Source organism: Abramis brama (assembly GCF_963993115.1).
Source record: "Abramis brama genome assembly, chromosome: 5".
In the NCBI taxonomy this organism is placed as follows: Eukaryota; Metazoa; Chordata; class Actinopteri; order Cypriniformes; family Leuciscidae; genus Abramis; species Abramis brama.
This window is the reverse complement of record NC_139967.1, coordinates 12,220,532-12,237,028: the sequence shown is the minus strand read 5'-3', so window position 1 is coordinate 12,237,028 and position 16,497 is coordinate 12,220,532. Positions and strand designations below refer to the sequence as shown.

At 37.7% G+C, this 16,497-nt stretch overlaps 4 protein-coding genes across 7 annotated transcripts in view; 1 reads left to right on the top strand and 3 right to left on the bottom strand.

Annotated features, from left to right (window-relative positions):
- The first annotated feature begins 360 nt into the window (after nucleotides 1–360).
- On the top strand, nucleotides 361–2,436 carry iscua (iron-sulfur cluster assembly enzyme a). Its single transcript, XM_084114732.1, has 5 exons — nucleotides 361–605; nucleotides 1,172–1,285; nucleotides 1,415–1,525; nucleotides 1,650–1,728; nucleotides 1,842–2,436. Exons 1-5 carry the CDS (start codon nucleotides 504–506, stop codon nucleotides 1,931–1,933), a joined length of 498 nt encoding a protein of 165 aa, XP_083970858.1. The 5' UTR covers nucleotides 361–503; the 3' UTR covers nucleotides 1,934–2,436.
- Nucleotides 2,437–5,699: 3,263 nt separating this feature from the next.
- tmem119a (transmembrane protein 119a) lies at nucleotides 5,700–9,645 on the bottom strand. The gene is made up of 2 exons (XM_084114724.1): nucleotides 9,495–9,645; nucleotides 5,700–7,367 (listed from the first exon to the last, which is right to left on the bottom strand). The coding sequence occupies exon 2, from the start codon at nucleotides 7,350–7,352 to the stop codon at nucleotides 6,678–6,680; it is 675 nt and encodes a 224-aa protein (XP_083970850.1). The 5' UTR covers nucleotides 7,353–7,367; nucleotides 9,495–9,645; the 3' UTR covers nucleotides 5,700–6,677.
- Nucleotides 9,646–10,216: 571 nt separating this feature from the next.
- Nucleotides 10,217–12,757, bottom strand: selplg (selectin P ligand). The gene is made up of 2 exons (XM_084114723.1): nucleotides 12,595–12,757; nucleotides 10,217–12,087 (listed from the first exon to the last, which is right to left on the bottom strand). The coding sequence occupies exons 1-2, from the start codon at nucleotides 12,595–12,597 to the stop codon at nucleotides 11,173–11,175; spliced, it is 918 nt and encodes a 305-aa protein (XP_083970849.1). The 5' UTR covers nucleotides 12,598–12,757; the 3' UTR covers nucleotides 10,217–11,172.
- A 142-nt stretch (nucleotides 12,758–12,899) lies between these two features.
- coro1ca (coronin, actin binding protein, 1Ca) overlaps nucleotides 12,900–16,497 on the bottom strand; it is a 48,168-nt gene continuing 44,570 nt past the window's right edge. For all 4 annotated transcript variants that reach the window (XM_084114702.1, XM_084114700.1, XM_084114701.1 and 1 more), the window contains one exon: nucleotides 12,900–15,180. In XM_084114702.1, coding sequence (XP_083970828.1) covers nucleotides 15,061–15,180 — 120 coding nt within the window. In that variant the 3' untranslated portion in view covers nucleotides 12,900–15,060. The remainder of the gene's footprint in view (nucleotides 15,181–16,497) is intronic.

The window sequence follows — 16,497 nt, the reverse complement described above, 5'->3', positions numbered from 1 at the left end:
GCTCCACCTCTCAAGACATCATGGGTTGAGCTTGACCTAGTCCAGCTCCTCCTCCCTGGATCTAATGGGTGAGGAGGGACAGAGTTATGCTAGGGTGTGGTTGGACCTTCTAGCTCTACGCATTATGCCCAAATTACATCCAGAGAGGGGGAGTTGGGATCTGTTTTTGAGCAAAACAGTAGTAACATGAAATCTAGAATGTAGAAATAACTGCATACATTATAAAGGTGGGTTGTATATTAGTTATAATAAAAGATGATTACAATATGAGCAATGCAGTGAACTATGGTTGTTGAGTGCTGTGCAAAACAACAGTGAAGTTAATTAAAAGGCATATATATATACAATATATAATATTATATATACAATATTATATAAAGGCGAATTGTATAATATATCCAGTTTTAAAAATAACTTATGTAACATATCTCACAATTGTATAATGAGTTGTTCGGTAAAGCGCGCCCCCTGCCAGTTGCAGCATCAGTAATCAGTCAGTCATCATGGCGTTAGCAGCGGCAGCCAAGCGCTCTGCAGCCTCTGCACTTTTCACTAGATCATTGTCATTACCAGAGCTCAAATCCGCCTACTCTTATCATAAAAAGGTAAGTATCACTTCTTGTCTTACGGCTGACCATCCATTGATACTTGAACTAGGATTTATTCAGTTGTAGATCCTAATGTTTTAGGAGAACAACTTTGTTTCAGCGTGCTTGCTAGCTAGGCTAACGTTAGATAACTGCGCATGTAAACAAACCAGCAGAACATTGTACGTTAAAGGCATTCGGTAGTATGCTTGAGTATAAGAGTCATGTCATTAGCTGGTTTATGTATTTTTGACTGAGTTAAAATGACATTCATCCATATTTATTTACAGATAAGTTAGTTTCATAATCCACTTGTGTAACTCTCCTACAAACCCATCGGTGGTGTCTTTCAGCATCTTAACTGTGCCACAGGTTAATACGCGTGTATATTATTAGTTTTCTAAGTACACAAAATAATTACCAATAAATATCAATAATCTGTAATGTTATGTTGTGAAGGTCACCGTCATTATCTGCCAAGGGGACTTTTTCATTTGGTGTAAATTTCCATTCTCACCAGTCCTCAAATGAATTGTCTTTGATTGTTAAATATGACCAGGATGTGGTCATGTATTTTTCTGAAGGTGGTGGACCACTATGAAAACCCTAGAAATGTTGGTTCCCTGGACAAGAATGCCAAGAATGTGGGCACTGGTTTGGTAGGTGCTCCTGCATGTGGGGATGTAATGAAACTACAGGTAAGACCTTTTTTATTTTACATATTTAGTTATATTTAATATAACTTAATTTAATTCAATAATACAAAAATATTCAATTATATAAATATATATAATTTACATCATTGACTTGACTCTTTTGTTTTACAGGTTCAGGTGGATGAGAATGGAAAGATAACGGATGCCAGATTCAAAACATTTGGCTGTGGCTCAGCCATTGCTTCTAGCTCACTGGCGACAGAGTGGATGAAGGGGAAATCGGTGAGTCATTGTGACTCAGACCATCACGCAATGCATTCACAGTGTGATCAGATTATCTCATTGTGCTCCATATTTGTTTTCTCAAATGTTCCTACAATTGTAATGACCACTTTTCCTTGTACAGATTGATGAAGCCCTGAAAATCAAAAACACGGAGATTGCCAAAGAACTTTGTCTACCACCAGTCAAACTACATTGCTCCAGTAAGTGTATTTAAATGGTTGTTTCAGATTGCAAACACATTAATGTTATCAAAATAAAGACATGGACTCAAATGCTGTTTTTATAATTTAATTATTTTTATTTTTTCTGGCAGTGCTTGCAGAAGATGCTATTAAGGCTGCATTAGCAGACTACAGGCTCAAACAGAAGGACAACAAGGAGACGTTGGCAGAGGCTCGAAATTAATGTCCTAATTCACCAATAAGTCACTATTACCCACTCTTGTCGTGACTTAGAAAAATGGTGCAGTTTATTTCCTGACTGAGGTTGCAATGAACATAATAGCCAGTGTCTATCATTACTACTATATGTGCACTGCCTTAGCATTTCTGGTTTGAAGTACTTTGCATTGACAGACTTTGGGGATCTCTGGATTAAAGTTTGTTTTCTGTATCTATCTGAATCACGCACATTCGCAATAAACTTTATTTCCGGAAGATCGCAAACTCTGACATGAAATGCCCTCAATATTATATGTATACTACTAAAATGCTTGTAAATGTATTTTCATACACTTTATAAAAAGGAAAGTATGGGTTTTGAAAATTTTTTTGCAGGAGGGTCATTATAGTTTTGGCAGTGATTTGTAAGCAAAAAAAAAAAGTGACACCAAAAACCAAAAGATACATGGGCTTTGATGCTGTATTATTTCTTGTAAAAACTTAATAAAGCTCTAGATGTTAATGTTGCATCATCCATTGTTTTGTATTATTCTCTACATATTTTTCTACACAAAAAAAGTTGTCTGTAATACGGGTTATCAATTTGTGCGAATGTCGTCTTGAACCTGTGGAAACGGTGCAACTCTCAAGTTTCGGAGTAGGATGTTCTTCAGTACCAAAAGCACTGTGAGCATCAGCAGTCCTGTAAGCACACAAAGAACAGCCAGGATCGCAATAAGCGCTGGGTCACTGGACTGTAGTATTGTCCGAGGAGTGAATTTGATGTCTCTAGTTGTGGTCATTGAACCAATAGTTGTAGATGCTCCTGATTGCTGACCTGTCGAATTCTCCACACAACCAGGTTCCTTTTCTGTGGCTGGACTGTTGAATATTTGGGTGTGCTGAGGTATAAAAGATGTCAAATTTAAGAGGCAGTCTTCGTAGCTCAGTCTCTCTATAGTGGGCTGGTCTGACCCAAAGAAGGACCTTGGTATTGTGCTCTCAGGTAGTTGTAAAGATTTTTGACATCTAAATGAACTTGTGTTGCATGCAATATCAGATCTAACCAACATCAGTACACTTGAGGTCTGATCTATATGACTTTCAACCACTTTTCCAGATTCTGTCGTTGTATTCACAGATGACATTCTCTCAGCTGGCTTAAAAAGTTTTGGACAGATGGCCATGACCGACAGAGTTAATAACAACTTGTGTGCAAGGTGCAAAGGAGCTGTACATACTAGATCTGATGCCATCCGTAACCTGTCCATCAGAAGCCACCTATAAAGATACATGATGTCACACTCACAAACCCACAGGTTATTGGCTAGTTCCACTGACCGGAGACGGGACAATCCATCAAAAGCCTGCTCGGGTATAGAGCGTAAACAGTTACTGTTAATCTTTAACACTTGTAAGTTCACCAATGCACCCATCGAGGACAGATCTAGGGCAGATATGCAGTTCGCTGACACGTCGAGGTGTGTCAGCGAAGAAGGTAAGTTAAGTGGCAGACGAGACAATCTGTTCCCCTTAAGAGTCAACGTCCTCAGTTTGGTCAGACCTAGCAGCGCCCCTGGCTGAATCGTTCGTATCCGGTTATCCTTTAGGTCCAGGTGTGTGAGGTTCCCAAGCTGCCTTAGAGATCCAGCAGTGATGTAGGTGATCTGATTCTCTTGAAGCTGAAGGGTCTCAAGACTTGACGGCAGCCCCCGAGGAAATCGGACCAGTTGGTTGTGGCTGAGGCTCAGTTCCTGTAGGCCCAAGTACGGCTGGAACACGTTATCCACATTGCAGAGCCGATTCCGGGCTACAGAGAGGATGGCGGTGCTTAGGGGGACAGAGCGAGGCAGAGTACGTAGACCAAGAGACTCACACAGAACCAGAGCACCAGAATGGGGACAGCAGCAGCCGTTGGGACAGGGTGACACAACCAGGCCGGCAAAGAGAGATGAACAGAGATACAACAAGAGACAGTAGAGAAGACTAGGACGCATGGCTCACTTGAGGGAAGAAGATTAAGAGGGATGGATAAGGGAAAAAGAAAGGAGAAGTTAGTAACTGCTTTTCTTTTACCACAAATGAATCTGTTGAACAAACTTAATTACCATGATGGACTCTGCGGCTACTCCAGGTTGTATTTCCTTTCATGTGCATCTTGAGCTTGATTCCAAACGCATGATCAAATGTGTTACTTAGACATGGGGATGTGGTACTCACCATTATTGCCCTGTTTCAGCTGACTCCTCGCTTTCACTTTATCTGCTTCACGTCCTTAACCTCTTTCCTCTTTCCTCTTGTCCCTTCCAGAGAACGGTCCGTGCTCACCCTGAAAATTCTGGGTAGCGGCCCATCAAACTTTAATGGCAGCCTTAAGGTTTTGAGTTACCGGTTTTGTATCTTCTTCACAATGTAAATTAACTGGGCACTCCAGTTGCTTTTCCCATGACACAGCTGCACTGGGTTAGTAGAGTAGGTTTCTGTTAGCTAACACGTTTAATAACCATTCTGTGCAGGTAATATGTTATTTGATCGTCTGAAGAACAAAACTAGTTTAACCACAAGTAAACTGTATAGTTATGTTAACCATGGCTGGCCAAAATCATATTTAAGTTTAAATTGAATCATTCAGGAGTGATGAGAGCACATATCACTCTCTTCTAATAAAGTGAGAGAAGTGTGTTTCAGAATTATTTAGCACCTCGTGGACAAAAAAGGGGAGAAATTGACCTTGAGCTACGGCTCTTTTTCGTGGCTCAAGTTTCTGGCTCATTAAGGCTTCACTCATATCTTTGGTGACAACACACTACTAACACTTGGCCTTGCGCCATGGCAGTGGGGTTTTAATTTCAGGTATGTGGCTAATTTGCATTTAGCTGGCTACTAATCAATGATAGGCTGATAGCATCACTGTAACAAAATCTGCATATATTTTAAGAGGTGTGAGCATTGTTTTTACTGAAAAATAACTTGCATGGAGGAATTCAACTGTTCTATATTGGGTAAATCTTGGGATTTATGCATCCGGTTTCACAGATAAAGCTTAAGCCTAGTCTCAGAATAAAATGCATGTTTGAGCTGTTTTAACTGAAAGCAACTTGCACTGACATATCTTAGAATATACCAGTGCCATTGTTATGTCTAAAGATGCACACCAGTGATGTTTTTTTTTTTTTCAAAGGCATGTTTTATGAAAGGCACTTAAATGTCCGAATTGAACAAAGGCTTAATCCTGGCTTAATCAAAGCCCTGTCTGTGAAACCAGGATATGGAGTTATCCTCAAAAAGTTTAAGCATAATGTAAAAATGATTGTCTGCTTCTGTCACAACCAGTATATTTCCATTAAGGCCAGATATATGTCTGACAAGCCTATTGGCATAAGCTTCTGAAATATTGATTGGATGTTGTATGGATGTGACAAAAGCTCTGTAGCTGCCGCCGTTATGCTCTGCTGGGCTCTGTTGCATGAGGTTCTTGAGTTTCATATGCTTCAACCAAGCCAACACAATTCTTTTGACAAACCACACCATTCAAGACCAACAGACAGGACAGAAGAAGGCTGTTTGTTTGATATATCTAATAATCTATTAACATAAAATTAATTAATTTTATTAAATTATATATATATATTCAATAGACAGGCCAGAGGTATATATATATATATATATATATATATATATATATATATATATACACCTCTGGCCTCTCTATTGAACTCACATTATATTACAGTAAGTAAGAACTGTTTTTGTTTGTTTGTTTTGAAAGAAATTAATAGGACACAAAAGTCACAGTAAAGACATTTATAATGTTAAAAATTTGTATCACCGTTTCCACAAAACTATTAAGCAGCACAACTGTTTTCAACATTGATAAAAATAAATGTTTCTTGAGCACCAAATCATCATATTAGAATGATTTCTGAAGGATCATGTGATCAATAAGACTGACCAACTCCAATAAGACTGGAGTAATGATGCTAAAAATGTAGCTTTGCCATCACAGAAAAAACAAACAACCAAATATATTAAAATGTAGTTGTTTAGTTGTTCTAGTTGTTTTAAATTGTAATAATATTTCACAATATTATTATTTTTTACTGTATTTGTGCTCAAATAAATGCAGCTTTGGTGAGCATAATGGATTTTTCAAAAACATTTAAAAAATCTTACTGACCCCAAACATTTGAATAATATTGTATCTATCAGAAACAATTTATTTATTTGGAGCAGAACAGGAGAGTAAGTGTTTGGATAGTTTATTTTCCTTATGAAAAACCATTTAAACATAATACCTGACAAAAAAGTAATTAAATTCAATACTGAGGAACTGAGGAAAGTTTAGATAAAATTACAGTCATGTACAAAACCTGACAACATCTTCAGAAAATACAGCATAAATTATGAGTTACCATGCATATAGATATTTAATTTGTAAAATATAAATCAAAATGAAAAAGAAAAAAGGTTTGAAAAGACATTTTCTCGAGTCTCTCAAAACTAGTGATTCACAAAATAATTTCAAGTTTGTTTTTCATATGAATAGTAAAACTGTTAATTAGTTGTTGTTTTGTTAAATATTTTTAAGCAAAATCATTTTTAAAGAAACAAAATAAGTTGAACAAACTTTTTTTTCCACTCTTCCTCTGATGGTACATACAGAGAACATACAAACCAAACAGAATGAGGGCATCATATATACCAAAAGATTCATAACAGTAAAAAAAGTTTGAAATCAAGGTCATTCCTGCCCATTAAAGAGAAAGCTCTCACGCTGGGGTGTGATTGGCCTTTCTGAGGTGGCACGTACAGACCATTGGCTGACTGGAAGTGGTGTTTGAGGTGGTTGGCTGAGGCTCCTCTTTCTTCTTTGGCTCATCTTTCTGCATCTCCACCTCTTCAACATCCTCCACCTTCTGGACCTCTTTCGGCTTGGGCCGGGGGTCTTTTCCTTCCTTCTCCCCCACCAATGCTTTAGTAGGTTCTCGTAGGTTCTTCGCAGTGGTCGTCTTGCCATCCTGGATCTGATTATGAGGTTTCTCCATTGCTTTACTAGGTTGGCTCATGTATTTCCTGGGTAAGTAAGTCTTCGGAGGATAGTAGGCCTCGAGCTTGCGTTTGTGGCTCATCGCTGAAGCACAGCAGACAATGAAAATGATAACTACCAACAGAGAGGTCACGACAATGATGAGAAGCAAGTTCTCCTTCAGGAAGTCCACCACCTGGTTGAAGATGAAGTCTTTGATGCGAATGAAAGTGGCCGTTATGTTGGGAGATGGCGAAGGAGATGGGGGTATGTGGGTGGTCCGAGCAATGGGGAAGATGAGTTCGGGTTCGTCCCCGCTGCCCTCCATGGAAACGTTGAACGGGGCAGGCTTGGCGAAGCAAACGTTACCCCAGAGAGCAGCCAGGAGCAGACAGACAAAGTGCAAAGAGAGTGACATGCTTCCTCTAAAGACCTGTAAGAAAATGGACACAAATGTGGTCTTTACTAGTTATTCCCCATAGAAAAAGGATCTGAGCATTTTTATGTTCATCCAGGTGGTTTAAGTTATACTTTGTAAAAACATTTTAGTAAAAACAAAAATATTAAAATAGTTTAAAGTAAAAAATTTAAGTATCCAAAAAGCACCATAGTGCATATATATGGTATTACCATGGTATTTTTTTTTTAAATACCTTGTATCATGTAAATATTAATATTCAGTACCATGGTATATACTATAAGTATTATTGTTATTTGATTACATCACAGTACAATGGTGTATTTTTGTATTTTTTATGTAGCCTACAATCTGCACTCTTACAAATAACGGTTCTTTTGTTCTGGCATCTATGGTCCCATAAAGAACCTTTAACACCCAAAGAACTTGCATTCCACAAAAGGTTCTTTATAGTGGAAAAGTTTCTTTAGATTTTTAAACAAAAATTCACACAAATGAAAAGAAAAAGTTATTTTAAAAATGTTCACTGAAAGGTTCATTAAGGAGCCAAAAATGGTTCTTCTAAGTCAGACGTCGCTGCAAAAACTCCCTTTGGAACCTTTTTTTAAAGAGAGTAATGAATTTTTTTCCACCTTCAGTAAATGTAAAGAGACATCTAGATGGTCAGAAGTCTAGCTACTCACAGAGAGCTACTATCGGTATTATCTGTATACTGGGTTTTCTTTGAGTCACAGGAAGGAAGCTGCATGTATCAAACACATTTATGTAGAATCACTACACAGAGAACATTTTCGTGTTTCTGTTGCCTCGCAGGAGAGGAGCTATTCCTGTTACATCCAGTCATTACTTATTTGGGGTGGAGGCAGAGGGAGTCCAGGCCTAGTTTGTAATTTCCCTGCCTGGCTGATGCCACCCACTCACCACAGAAAAGCAAAAGCAAGGCCAGATATACATTTGTGAGGGTGCAGCAAGGCGTGGGAGAGCCGCAGTTCACAGGCCTGTATTTACAGCCCAGCTGCAATGAGACAGGCCAGAGACCAGTGAGACTATTTCTGTTCTGCGCAAGAACACATATAATGTTCATACGTGCATTATGGGCAGACTTTATTAAATTGTTCATGCTAGTATTAGTTTGTCAGAAAGAAAATAAGCCATTTTAACCATTACACTCTTAACTTGCTCTTAGCTGCAGAAGGCAGGAACAGGGAATAGAGAAATTCCCAAATGAACACCACCAGAAATGGCAGTGGAAAAAACACATATTGAGTACTATCCAATAGTCATCTATTCAGAAGTTTTTACTTCTTTAAAACTTAAAATAAAAACATTTCCCCCTCAGTGCCGACCGCACCGACTAACCCTCTGACCACATTCTTTGTTCTGCAAATAAGAAGGTATTACACGCCCACTTTGTGTATTAGTAATCTGCGAGATAAGGTAATAATCTCATCAATGTGTTAAAAGAATGTTACTGTAAGAAAAAATAAGTATCTAAATATAATATGTGGTATCGTCTGCGTAGACCACAGCAAAAATAAAATAAAAAATCAATATAAGAATAATAAATAATAAAAAAAAGATCATTTCAGATTAAAAAATTCTCTATTGATTTCTAGGTGTATACAACTAACTATCCTGAAAATCTGATTGTTTAAATAGTCTGGCCTTTGCTATAGCACAGCATTAAACAACATCATAAACTTTATTTTATGTAAAGGGTAAATGAAGGTCAATAGAAAATGTAACAAAGAGGTACAAAAGTAAACACTCAAGCCACATTTAAAATGAATATCACAAAAAAAAAAAATCATCATCAAACCATGGGTTTGTGTATGTATGTACAGTATATATAGTTAATGTGAAGAATTAAGTCAGTTAAAGCAGCACTGGGTTAGAATTAGCAAAAAGCTGGTTCTAATAAAAGGTCTAGCATCATTTTCTTGCTGATTTGATATTTCGTATTAAAGACATACACATCCTTAAACACTTTTTGATGCTACGATATTAGGAAAATATTAAGCTCATTATGAAAATGCATTTTTGAGTGACACTGACGTTGTATAGCGTGCCAACAAATGAATTATGAATAATGTGCAAGTGAAACATATATCCTCTTAATGAAGGAAATATAAAAATACTCACTGCTCGTCTTACTTCCGTTCTCTGATGCACTTTTACAGCGACACCTCAAGTTAGGCACTTCAAGGTAGGCAAAATAAATAAAGACAACAGTTGTAAAGGAAAATAGCTGCCTCTGTGTTGTCCTCAAAGGCTTATGGAAGCTTCTGGCCATGTGGGTTTTCCTAAAAAATCAGGATAATTGCACAAGGACATTCCCCTCCTCTCTCTCCATCTCCTCCCTTTTTCTGTCCTTCTCTTTCTCTCCTCTTGAACACATGGATGCATAGGACACAGACAATCCAATATTAACCAAACAAGAAAGCAGTAAGAGGTTACAAAATAATATATTAGGCTGCAAAAACCTCTTAAAATTCAATCACTGTATTCTGTCACAGTTTTATTTTTTGCACTGCAGACTGAACAGCCTTTGATTGGTCAAAAACAGCCCCAATTTACTTTCTTAATTCAGTACAATTATTAGTGCATGTTTTTCGAAATATTATTTTTTTTTAGCTTCACAATCTTTGCTCTTTTTCAGAACCTTTTTTTATTATTATTACTGATGTCACATAGACCGCACAGGCTATTGGATAATGTTAACCTGGTATTGGTCTGGCTCAAATCTGGTATGTATAGTAATGTATAGTAACGCTTTTCACGGCCCAATCTATTCCCAATGGATAAAATCAAAAAATTACTGTACATCACATTGTGGAAGTAAAATGGGGTGGACACAACTTACATTGACTTTAAAGTTGATTGAACATTTATTAAATTAGTTTGGTATAACACTGCACAATGACTTTCATGTAATTTTGCACAACATTCATCAGTGCTTTAACGCATTCATACTAGAGTCGACAAACGCATAGAATGTACATAGAAAATATAATTATACAGCATAAAATAAAATATATACAAAAGTACTACAATATAAACCCAAAGAAACTAAATGTGAAAACAGAAAAAACAAACTAACTGCTGCTTTTCTCAGTGCTAATCTTGTTGACTTTATTTCACACAATGGAAAGTGTGTAACTTCGGCACAAAAGCAAAACATTTTTGGGAACTTGTGAAAGCATATATTTTATGTAAATTTGCAATGATAACATGTTATATTCAGACTGTGATAATCTCCAACATCACTCTGTTCGAGTAAATTATACAGCGCTGGTTGAACCACAGGCAGGAATAGAACACATTCAGCAATATGTTCTGCCAAACCTCACTAATGCCTGAGCTCCTCGGAGAAAGTATAGTATTTCAACACTGGAATGATTACATTAAAAGATTCAAACATGCAAAAACAATTAAAATATAAATGTTCCACTGATTAAATAAAATATATTAAAAAAAAATTATAAAAAAAACTTTAGACATGCATACATTTATATAGATCCATACAAATACAGTATGAAAGACGGCTATAGTTAATCCCAGAATATAACATGCTATATACATATATACTAAAATGGTTGTTTTTGAAAGGCACAAAGCCAGTGAAGACAGTAAGTGAGACACTGGCAACCCTGTAGCACAGATATGCTGTGAATTGTACCTTTTGATTTTTTGACAGTGCAAACCATTATAGAGCTGGGTGTCTGTCAAACCTGAGCTCTGACTTAAAAAAAACCCACAGTGTTAAGAGTAAACATTTCCGTGCATACAGTGCACACAAGCAGGTGAAAGGCTTAAACTTCTAGAGAGGGCCCTCGGTATCAGGAAGAAAGCTGTTTAGAGTAAGATTATCTCCGTCAGGATCTCCATCCTCAGTATTCGGGATCAGTGCTCCATTACTTTTAGGGTGTCGCCTTGGCTTTGGAACAGGGTGATCGGTATCATTCATAAGGGCAGAAATGCAGACCATCTCAGTCTCTTGGAGAAGATGCGCCTTGTGCCTGTATCTGTATCCCGAAAGTTTTGTAGCCAGACAGATGGTGCTAACGATAAAGATGGTCGTCACCGCAGCCATCGAGGCAATGGCGATGAGGCAGCGACTCACAAGCTTGTCATTTTGGGAAGAGACAGTGGAACATGAGTGGGTTGTTACCGTGGTTGATTTTCTAGTGGCCGTTGAGATAACTGCTGTGGTACGTCTATCCGTAGCTGTGGACATTCTCGTAGTCGCTGCTGTCGTTTGCATCTCTGTTACCTTGCCGGGCTCAGACGATGCAGGAAATGTGGGGGTAGAACTTCCTGCTTGTGAAATGTGTCCAGTACCATTACTTATTGTGGGAAGTTGGGTGTGCAAAGTACTCTCATTATCTGTTGGCTGGTGGACAGTCAGGTTCTCAGTTCCTGCAGAGTACTTCTGTTGGGTGTGGTTCAGATCTGGAGTACCAGGGTAATCTGTAGTTGCACTGACATTTAAAGCCGGTATTATCTCTGTCGTCTGTAATGTACCTGAAGCTTTTAAAGTTTCCAGAGTCGTGCTACTTGTATTCTCAGGTTCAGCTACACCTGTTGTACTGTGTGTGTCGCTGCTGTTTATCGATGTTGTGTTGTGACCAATTTCCCTTTTCATCCTAAGATATCTTGAAGTAACCAAACTACTCAAAGTCAGCAGCAAAACAAGAACTGGCAAACACCCAAGTCTGTTAGTCACCATCGCCATCTGCACAAAAAAGACAGAATGTTGCAATAATTCTTTGGACACACAAAATATCACCAATAAAACAATTCACAAGCATATTCATATACTGTCTGGTTATTCCTCTTCAGATTTTAAGCATATTCAGTGGAGAGGAACCTTCAGACAATGAGAGCAAAACAATAAATGGAAGAACAAACTCGTTTTCGTAACATTTAAACGTGTTGCTCATACTTTTGCGAGCTCATGTGGCTGTTTGTGACTACAGCATGTGGTTGGACCATTTGGGTGAAATACTTCCTTTTAACTGAAAAAGTGTCATTGTTGTACTGTTAACAACACTTCACTACTCAACTTTAAACATATTACAATTACTGTAATGGTAAAACTTATGAAATTTAGATCTTTAACAATTTTCTTGCAGATATTCAACCATGTAGGCCTACTCTCCACAGTTGAAGGATTTCAACAATTCATATAAAAGTAGCATCTATTTTAAAGACAATTCAAACTGACAACAAAACTACGTACCATCGGTTTCTACCGCTGAAAGGATCTTGATCTGGAGGTCGATTGAAAAATTAGTTCCCCTCACACACTCCCAACGCAATGTCTCAAACCTACTCAATGCACAAATACAGGAAGTCAAACCTCATGAAGCGTTAGGCTAAAGCTGAGGTTCACAAACTGTGACGCAAACACGAATGAGCAAGAGATACTTAAATATCACATCTTAGTTCCTCTAAAACAGTGAGCTAGAACTTTTAACCAACCAGCCTTGCTTCCACAAAGAGAGGTTTTATAATTAGAGAAAAAAAGAGAGACAAATGGCAAAATTTCTGTTTATTTTTTTTTATTTTCCTGATAATCAGTAAGACTCTTTATACTTGAAGCAGATGAATGAACAAAAATGGAAGAGTTATGCACAGAACTGAATTTCTAGATATCCTTCCTTTCGATTTTTATCATTGGACACATAAAAGGCTCACAGTGTGCATAAGGATGGGGGAAAATAGGGAATTTCCTTAAAATCATCAAACTCCAAATGATGGACAAACACCCTCCTATAGCCAAAGAAAAAAATGAAAAGGAAAACTAAAAACATTTATTTACAAAGCATTGAAATCAATCACTACCATCCAGCCTTCTTCCTGCATTCTATTTTTTTTTCAACCTACCTAAATCCCTTTTCACTTTATTCATTCACTCTTTAGAAACCACACACTCGAGGGTGCATCACAGATGCCTCCTGAGGTCACTTAAACACTCAATATGGATCCATCACACATCCTGAAGTTGATCAAGCTTGGCACATCTGTACCCACACGGTCCCTACGTTTTCAAACCCTTCACTTTAAAACCTCACCCAAAAGAGAGAGCAAAAGCAAATGCAAATGACAGAGGTATTGAGTTGTTGCTGTGAGATCTGAAGACTCGTTTGAAATGACGTACTTGTAGGTCGGGGGAAGCTATTTTAGACTAAAAAGCATGTGGAGGAGGAAAGGTGCTTTTCAGAACCTATGAAAGAGGCACTAGACAGTGATGCAAACAGAAAGGAGATATGTCGAAGAGTCAGCATGAAAACCACAAGAAAACATTCTGATGTAGGATGTAGCCGAAGCAATCTGATCAACAGAATCACAGTTTCCTCTCTTGGCATGAAAAACTAAACCAAACTGAAAAAAAAAAATCCAGTTGTCATCACCTCAAGCTTGTGGCACACGCAATTCAGCCGTAAAAGGATAATCTAGACGTGAACCCTTGAGAGAATTGGTTCTGCTTGGCTAGGAGAGCACTGTAGACACAGCGTGTCGCAAGATGACATATTAGGAAAAGGAAGTCAGTCATGACTCATTACTTTGCTGGTAGTCACGGTCTATAATGCACAGCAAAAACATGTACAGACGAAGCTGTTGAATTGAAAGTTTGGTTTCTGAGATGGTATGGACGACACAACTCAAGATGAGATTTGAAGGAATTAATTAGAAAGCAAAGCAAACCTAACAGTGTTTCTTAGACCTGAACAATGTCTGACTGGAACAAAGTCAGAGTAAAAGCTATCAAGCCGGTAAAGCAATGAACAAGTTTTGCTGCTAAAGCGAATGCTGTTCTGAGCTTATATCCTCATGTTTTGCGTTGCATTTACCATTATGATGAGCAACTGTTGCCATCAAGAAAGTTTTTGGAGTTGTGAGAAGGGTACACATTAACTGTGTTCATAGCAACCACCAGAACCAGAATTATTTTGATTATTTTCCTAATTACTATCGTAATACATACATGGGTACCTGAATAACAAAGAAACATCTTTAGTGGAATATTTTAGAGCACCTGTATTGTTTTCCAGTAATGTTTTGTAAACTTTTTCAACTTTACATGTTTGCCAGGTTGATTAAAATCTTTATTTTTTATTCTTTAGAAAGACACCTATAACATTTACAAATGGTTCCAATGATTTCCCCTCCTTGCATTACTAGCATATTGCTTTGTCCCTTATAAGTACAAAATGAAAAGCTAGTCAAATACTGTCAGGGAGGTCAATAACTCCTCTATAAATTTGGCAACTCAGAAGGGCGAGAGAGGAATTGCAATACTGATGGCTACTTCAAACTTTGAGCTCATCAAGTTTATGTAACTGCTTCATAATGCAATTTTCTTGGTCACAATTTTTAATAAGAAAAACAAAACAAAAACGTAAGACCATTCAAGAACACCAGATAAAACACAGCCATTGCAGAAAGAATTGGAGTGAGATTTGGAGTAAAAGCTAAACGGGTCAAATTTTGAAATAACGTTTGTAGTTTTCCAAATGGCTATGAGGTGTAAACAGGTTTTTGGGAATGCAAAAGGAATAATTGATCATCTTGGAATGTTGGTTGGAGTCTTTGCAAGGCAGGCTTCAGACGGAACACTGTCATGATGATTGGCAGTGACGGGTCCCGCCCACCTGGCCAATGGGATATCCTGAATAGAAGGGGAGGGGATTACAGGGTCCCTTTAGATGTCCATCTTAGACAACTGCTCCTCAAGTTTGGCAATTCTTTTTTCCTGACTGCTGACAAGCTCTCTGAGAGATTTCATTTCTTTCAAAACCTCGTCCAGCTTAGCTTCACTTTTCTGTTGGAAAAAAAAAAAAGTGAAAGACAAAATGTTAAGAACAATTGTCTCAGTAAAAATAAATTAAAATATTCAAATAAAAAAACCCCAACAGGCACACTAATATTTTGTTGGATCACACTTAACTTGGCATTGTTTTGATAAACCTTTGCAATGTTTCAACTTTTATTTCAGTCCAGAGTTGTAATATAGTTTCACTGAGATCTTGTTTTGAGGGTGGCAGAGGCGAACGACAGCGTAAAGTTCTCTCCAGCACATTCCAAAGATTCTCAACGGGGTAAAGACCGGGACTCCGTGTGTGAAAATGATCTCTCATGCTCATTTTAGAGCCACACAATGTTGCTGAACCTAGGCCTGACCAGGTGAAGCAACCCCAGATCATAACACTGCCTCCACAAGCTTGTACAGTAGGGACTAAGCATGATGGGTGCATCACTTCATTCGCCTATCTTCTTACCCTGATGCGCCCATCACTATGGAACCGGGTAAATCTGGACTCAGACCACATGACCTTTTTCCATTGCTCAGAGTGCAATATTTATTCTTTCTAGCAAACTGAAGCCTTTTTTCCCCTATTAGCCTCACAAACAAGGGGCTTTCTTGAGGCCACACAGCTGTTCATTCTCAATCTCTTAAGGTTCTCATTGCATAGTGCATGTAGAATGCTCTTACCTTCACTATTAAACATAGCTGTGAGTTCTACTGTCGATTTTCTATGATTTGACTTCAAACGTTTAAGTGAACACGACCAATTCAAGATTGTTTTCTGACCACATTTTTCCGCTGTGATGGTTCACCACTATCCTTCCAGGTTTTAATAACGCACTGGACATTTCTTAGTCCAATTTGAGTAATTTCAGAAATCTCCTTAGTTGTTTAATTTGCTTGGTGCAGGCCAATCATTTGACCCTTCTGAAACATTGTGAAATGTTGCCAGCTGAAACATTAATCATGGCAGGAATTATGCAATCAAAGACTCTTGCCTATTTGCTCATTTAAAATCCAGGAGGAAACTTTTTTTGGCAGGGCAGTGTTTATGAGTTATGACTTTAATAAAAAATGGGTACCACAATGACAACCACCCAAGTTTTCCAATTCTGGTATCTAAAATAAGTTCTTATTACAATCACTTAAGCTTGAACTCAGCTGCCATATAAACGTATTTTGTATTCACTATCAGTTTTCATAAAAAAAAAAATAAATCTAAAAAATAAAATAAATTGCAGTAGCTAAACACGGTTTAGTTGTTCATAAATCATTGGAATATCACTTAAATTAAAACAAATCAATTTTTTCCAGAAAACTTGTTGCACAAAG

Excerpts from the sequence above, each read along its gene's own strand:
- tmem119a (XM_084114724.1), bottom strand. The coding sequence starts at position 7,352 with ATGTCACTCTCTTTGCACTTTGTCTGTCTGCTCCTGGCTGCTCTCTGG.
- iscua (XM_084114732.1), top strand. The coding sequence starts at position 504 with ATGGCGTTAGCAGCGGCAGCCAAGCGCTCTGCAGCCTCTGCACTTTTC. Across the intron at positions 1,286-1,414 it reads GGGATGTAATGAAACTACAG|GTTCAGGTGGATGAGAATGG; the intron begins GTAAGACCTTTT and ends TTTGTTTTACAG. Across the intron at positions 1,729-1,841 it reads AGTCAAACTACATTGCTCCA|TGCTTGCAGAAGATGCTATT; the intron begins GTAAGTGTATTT and ends TTTTTCTGGCAG.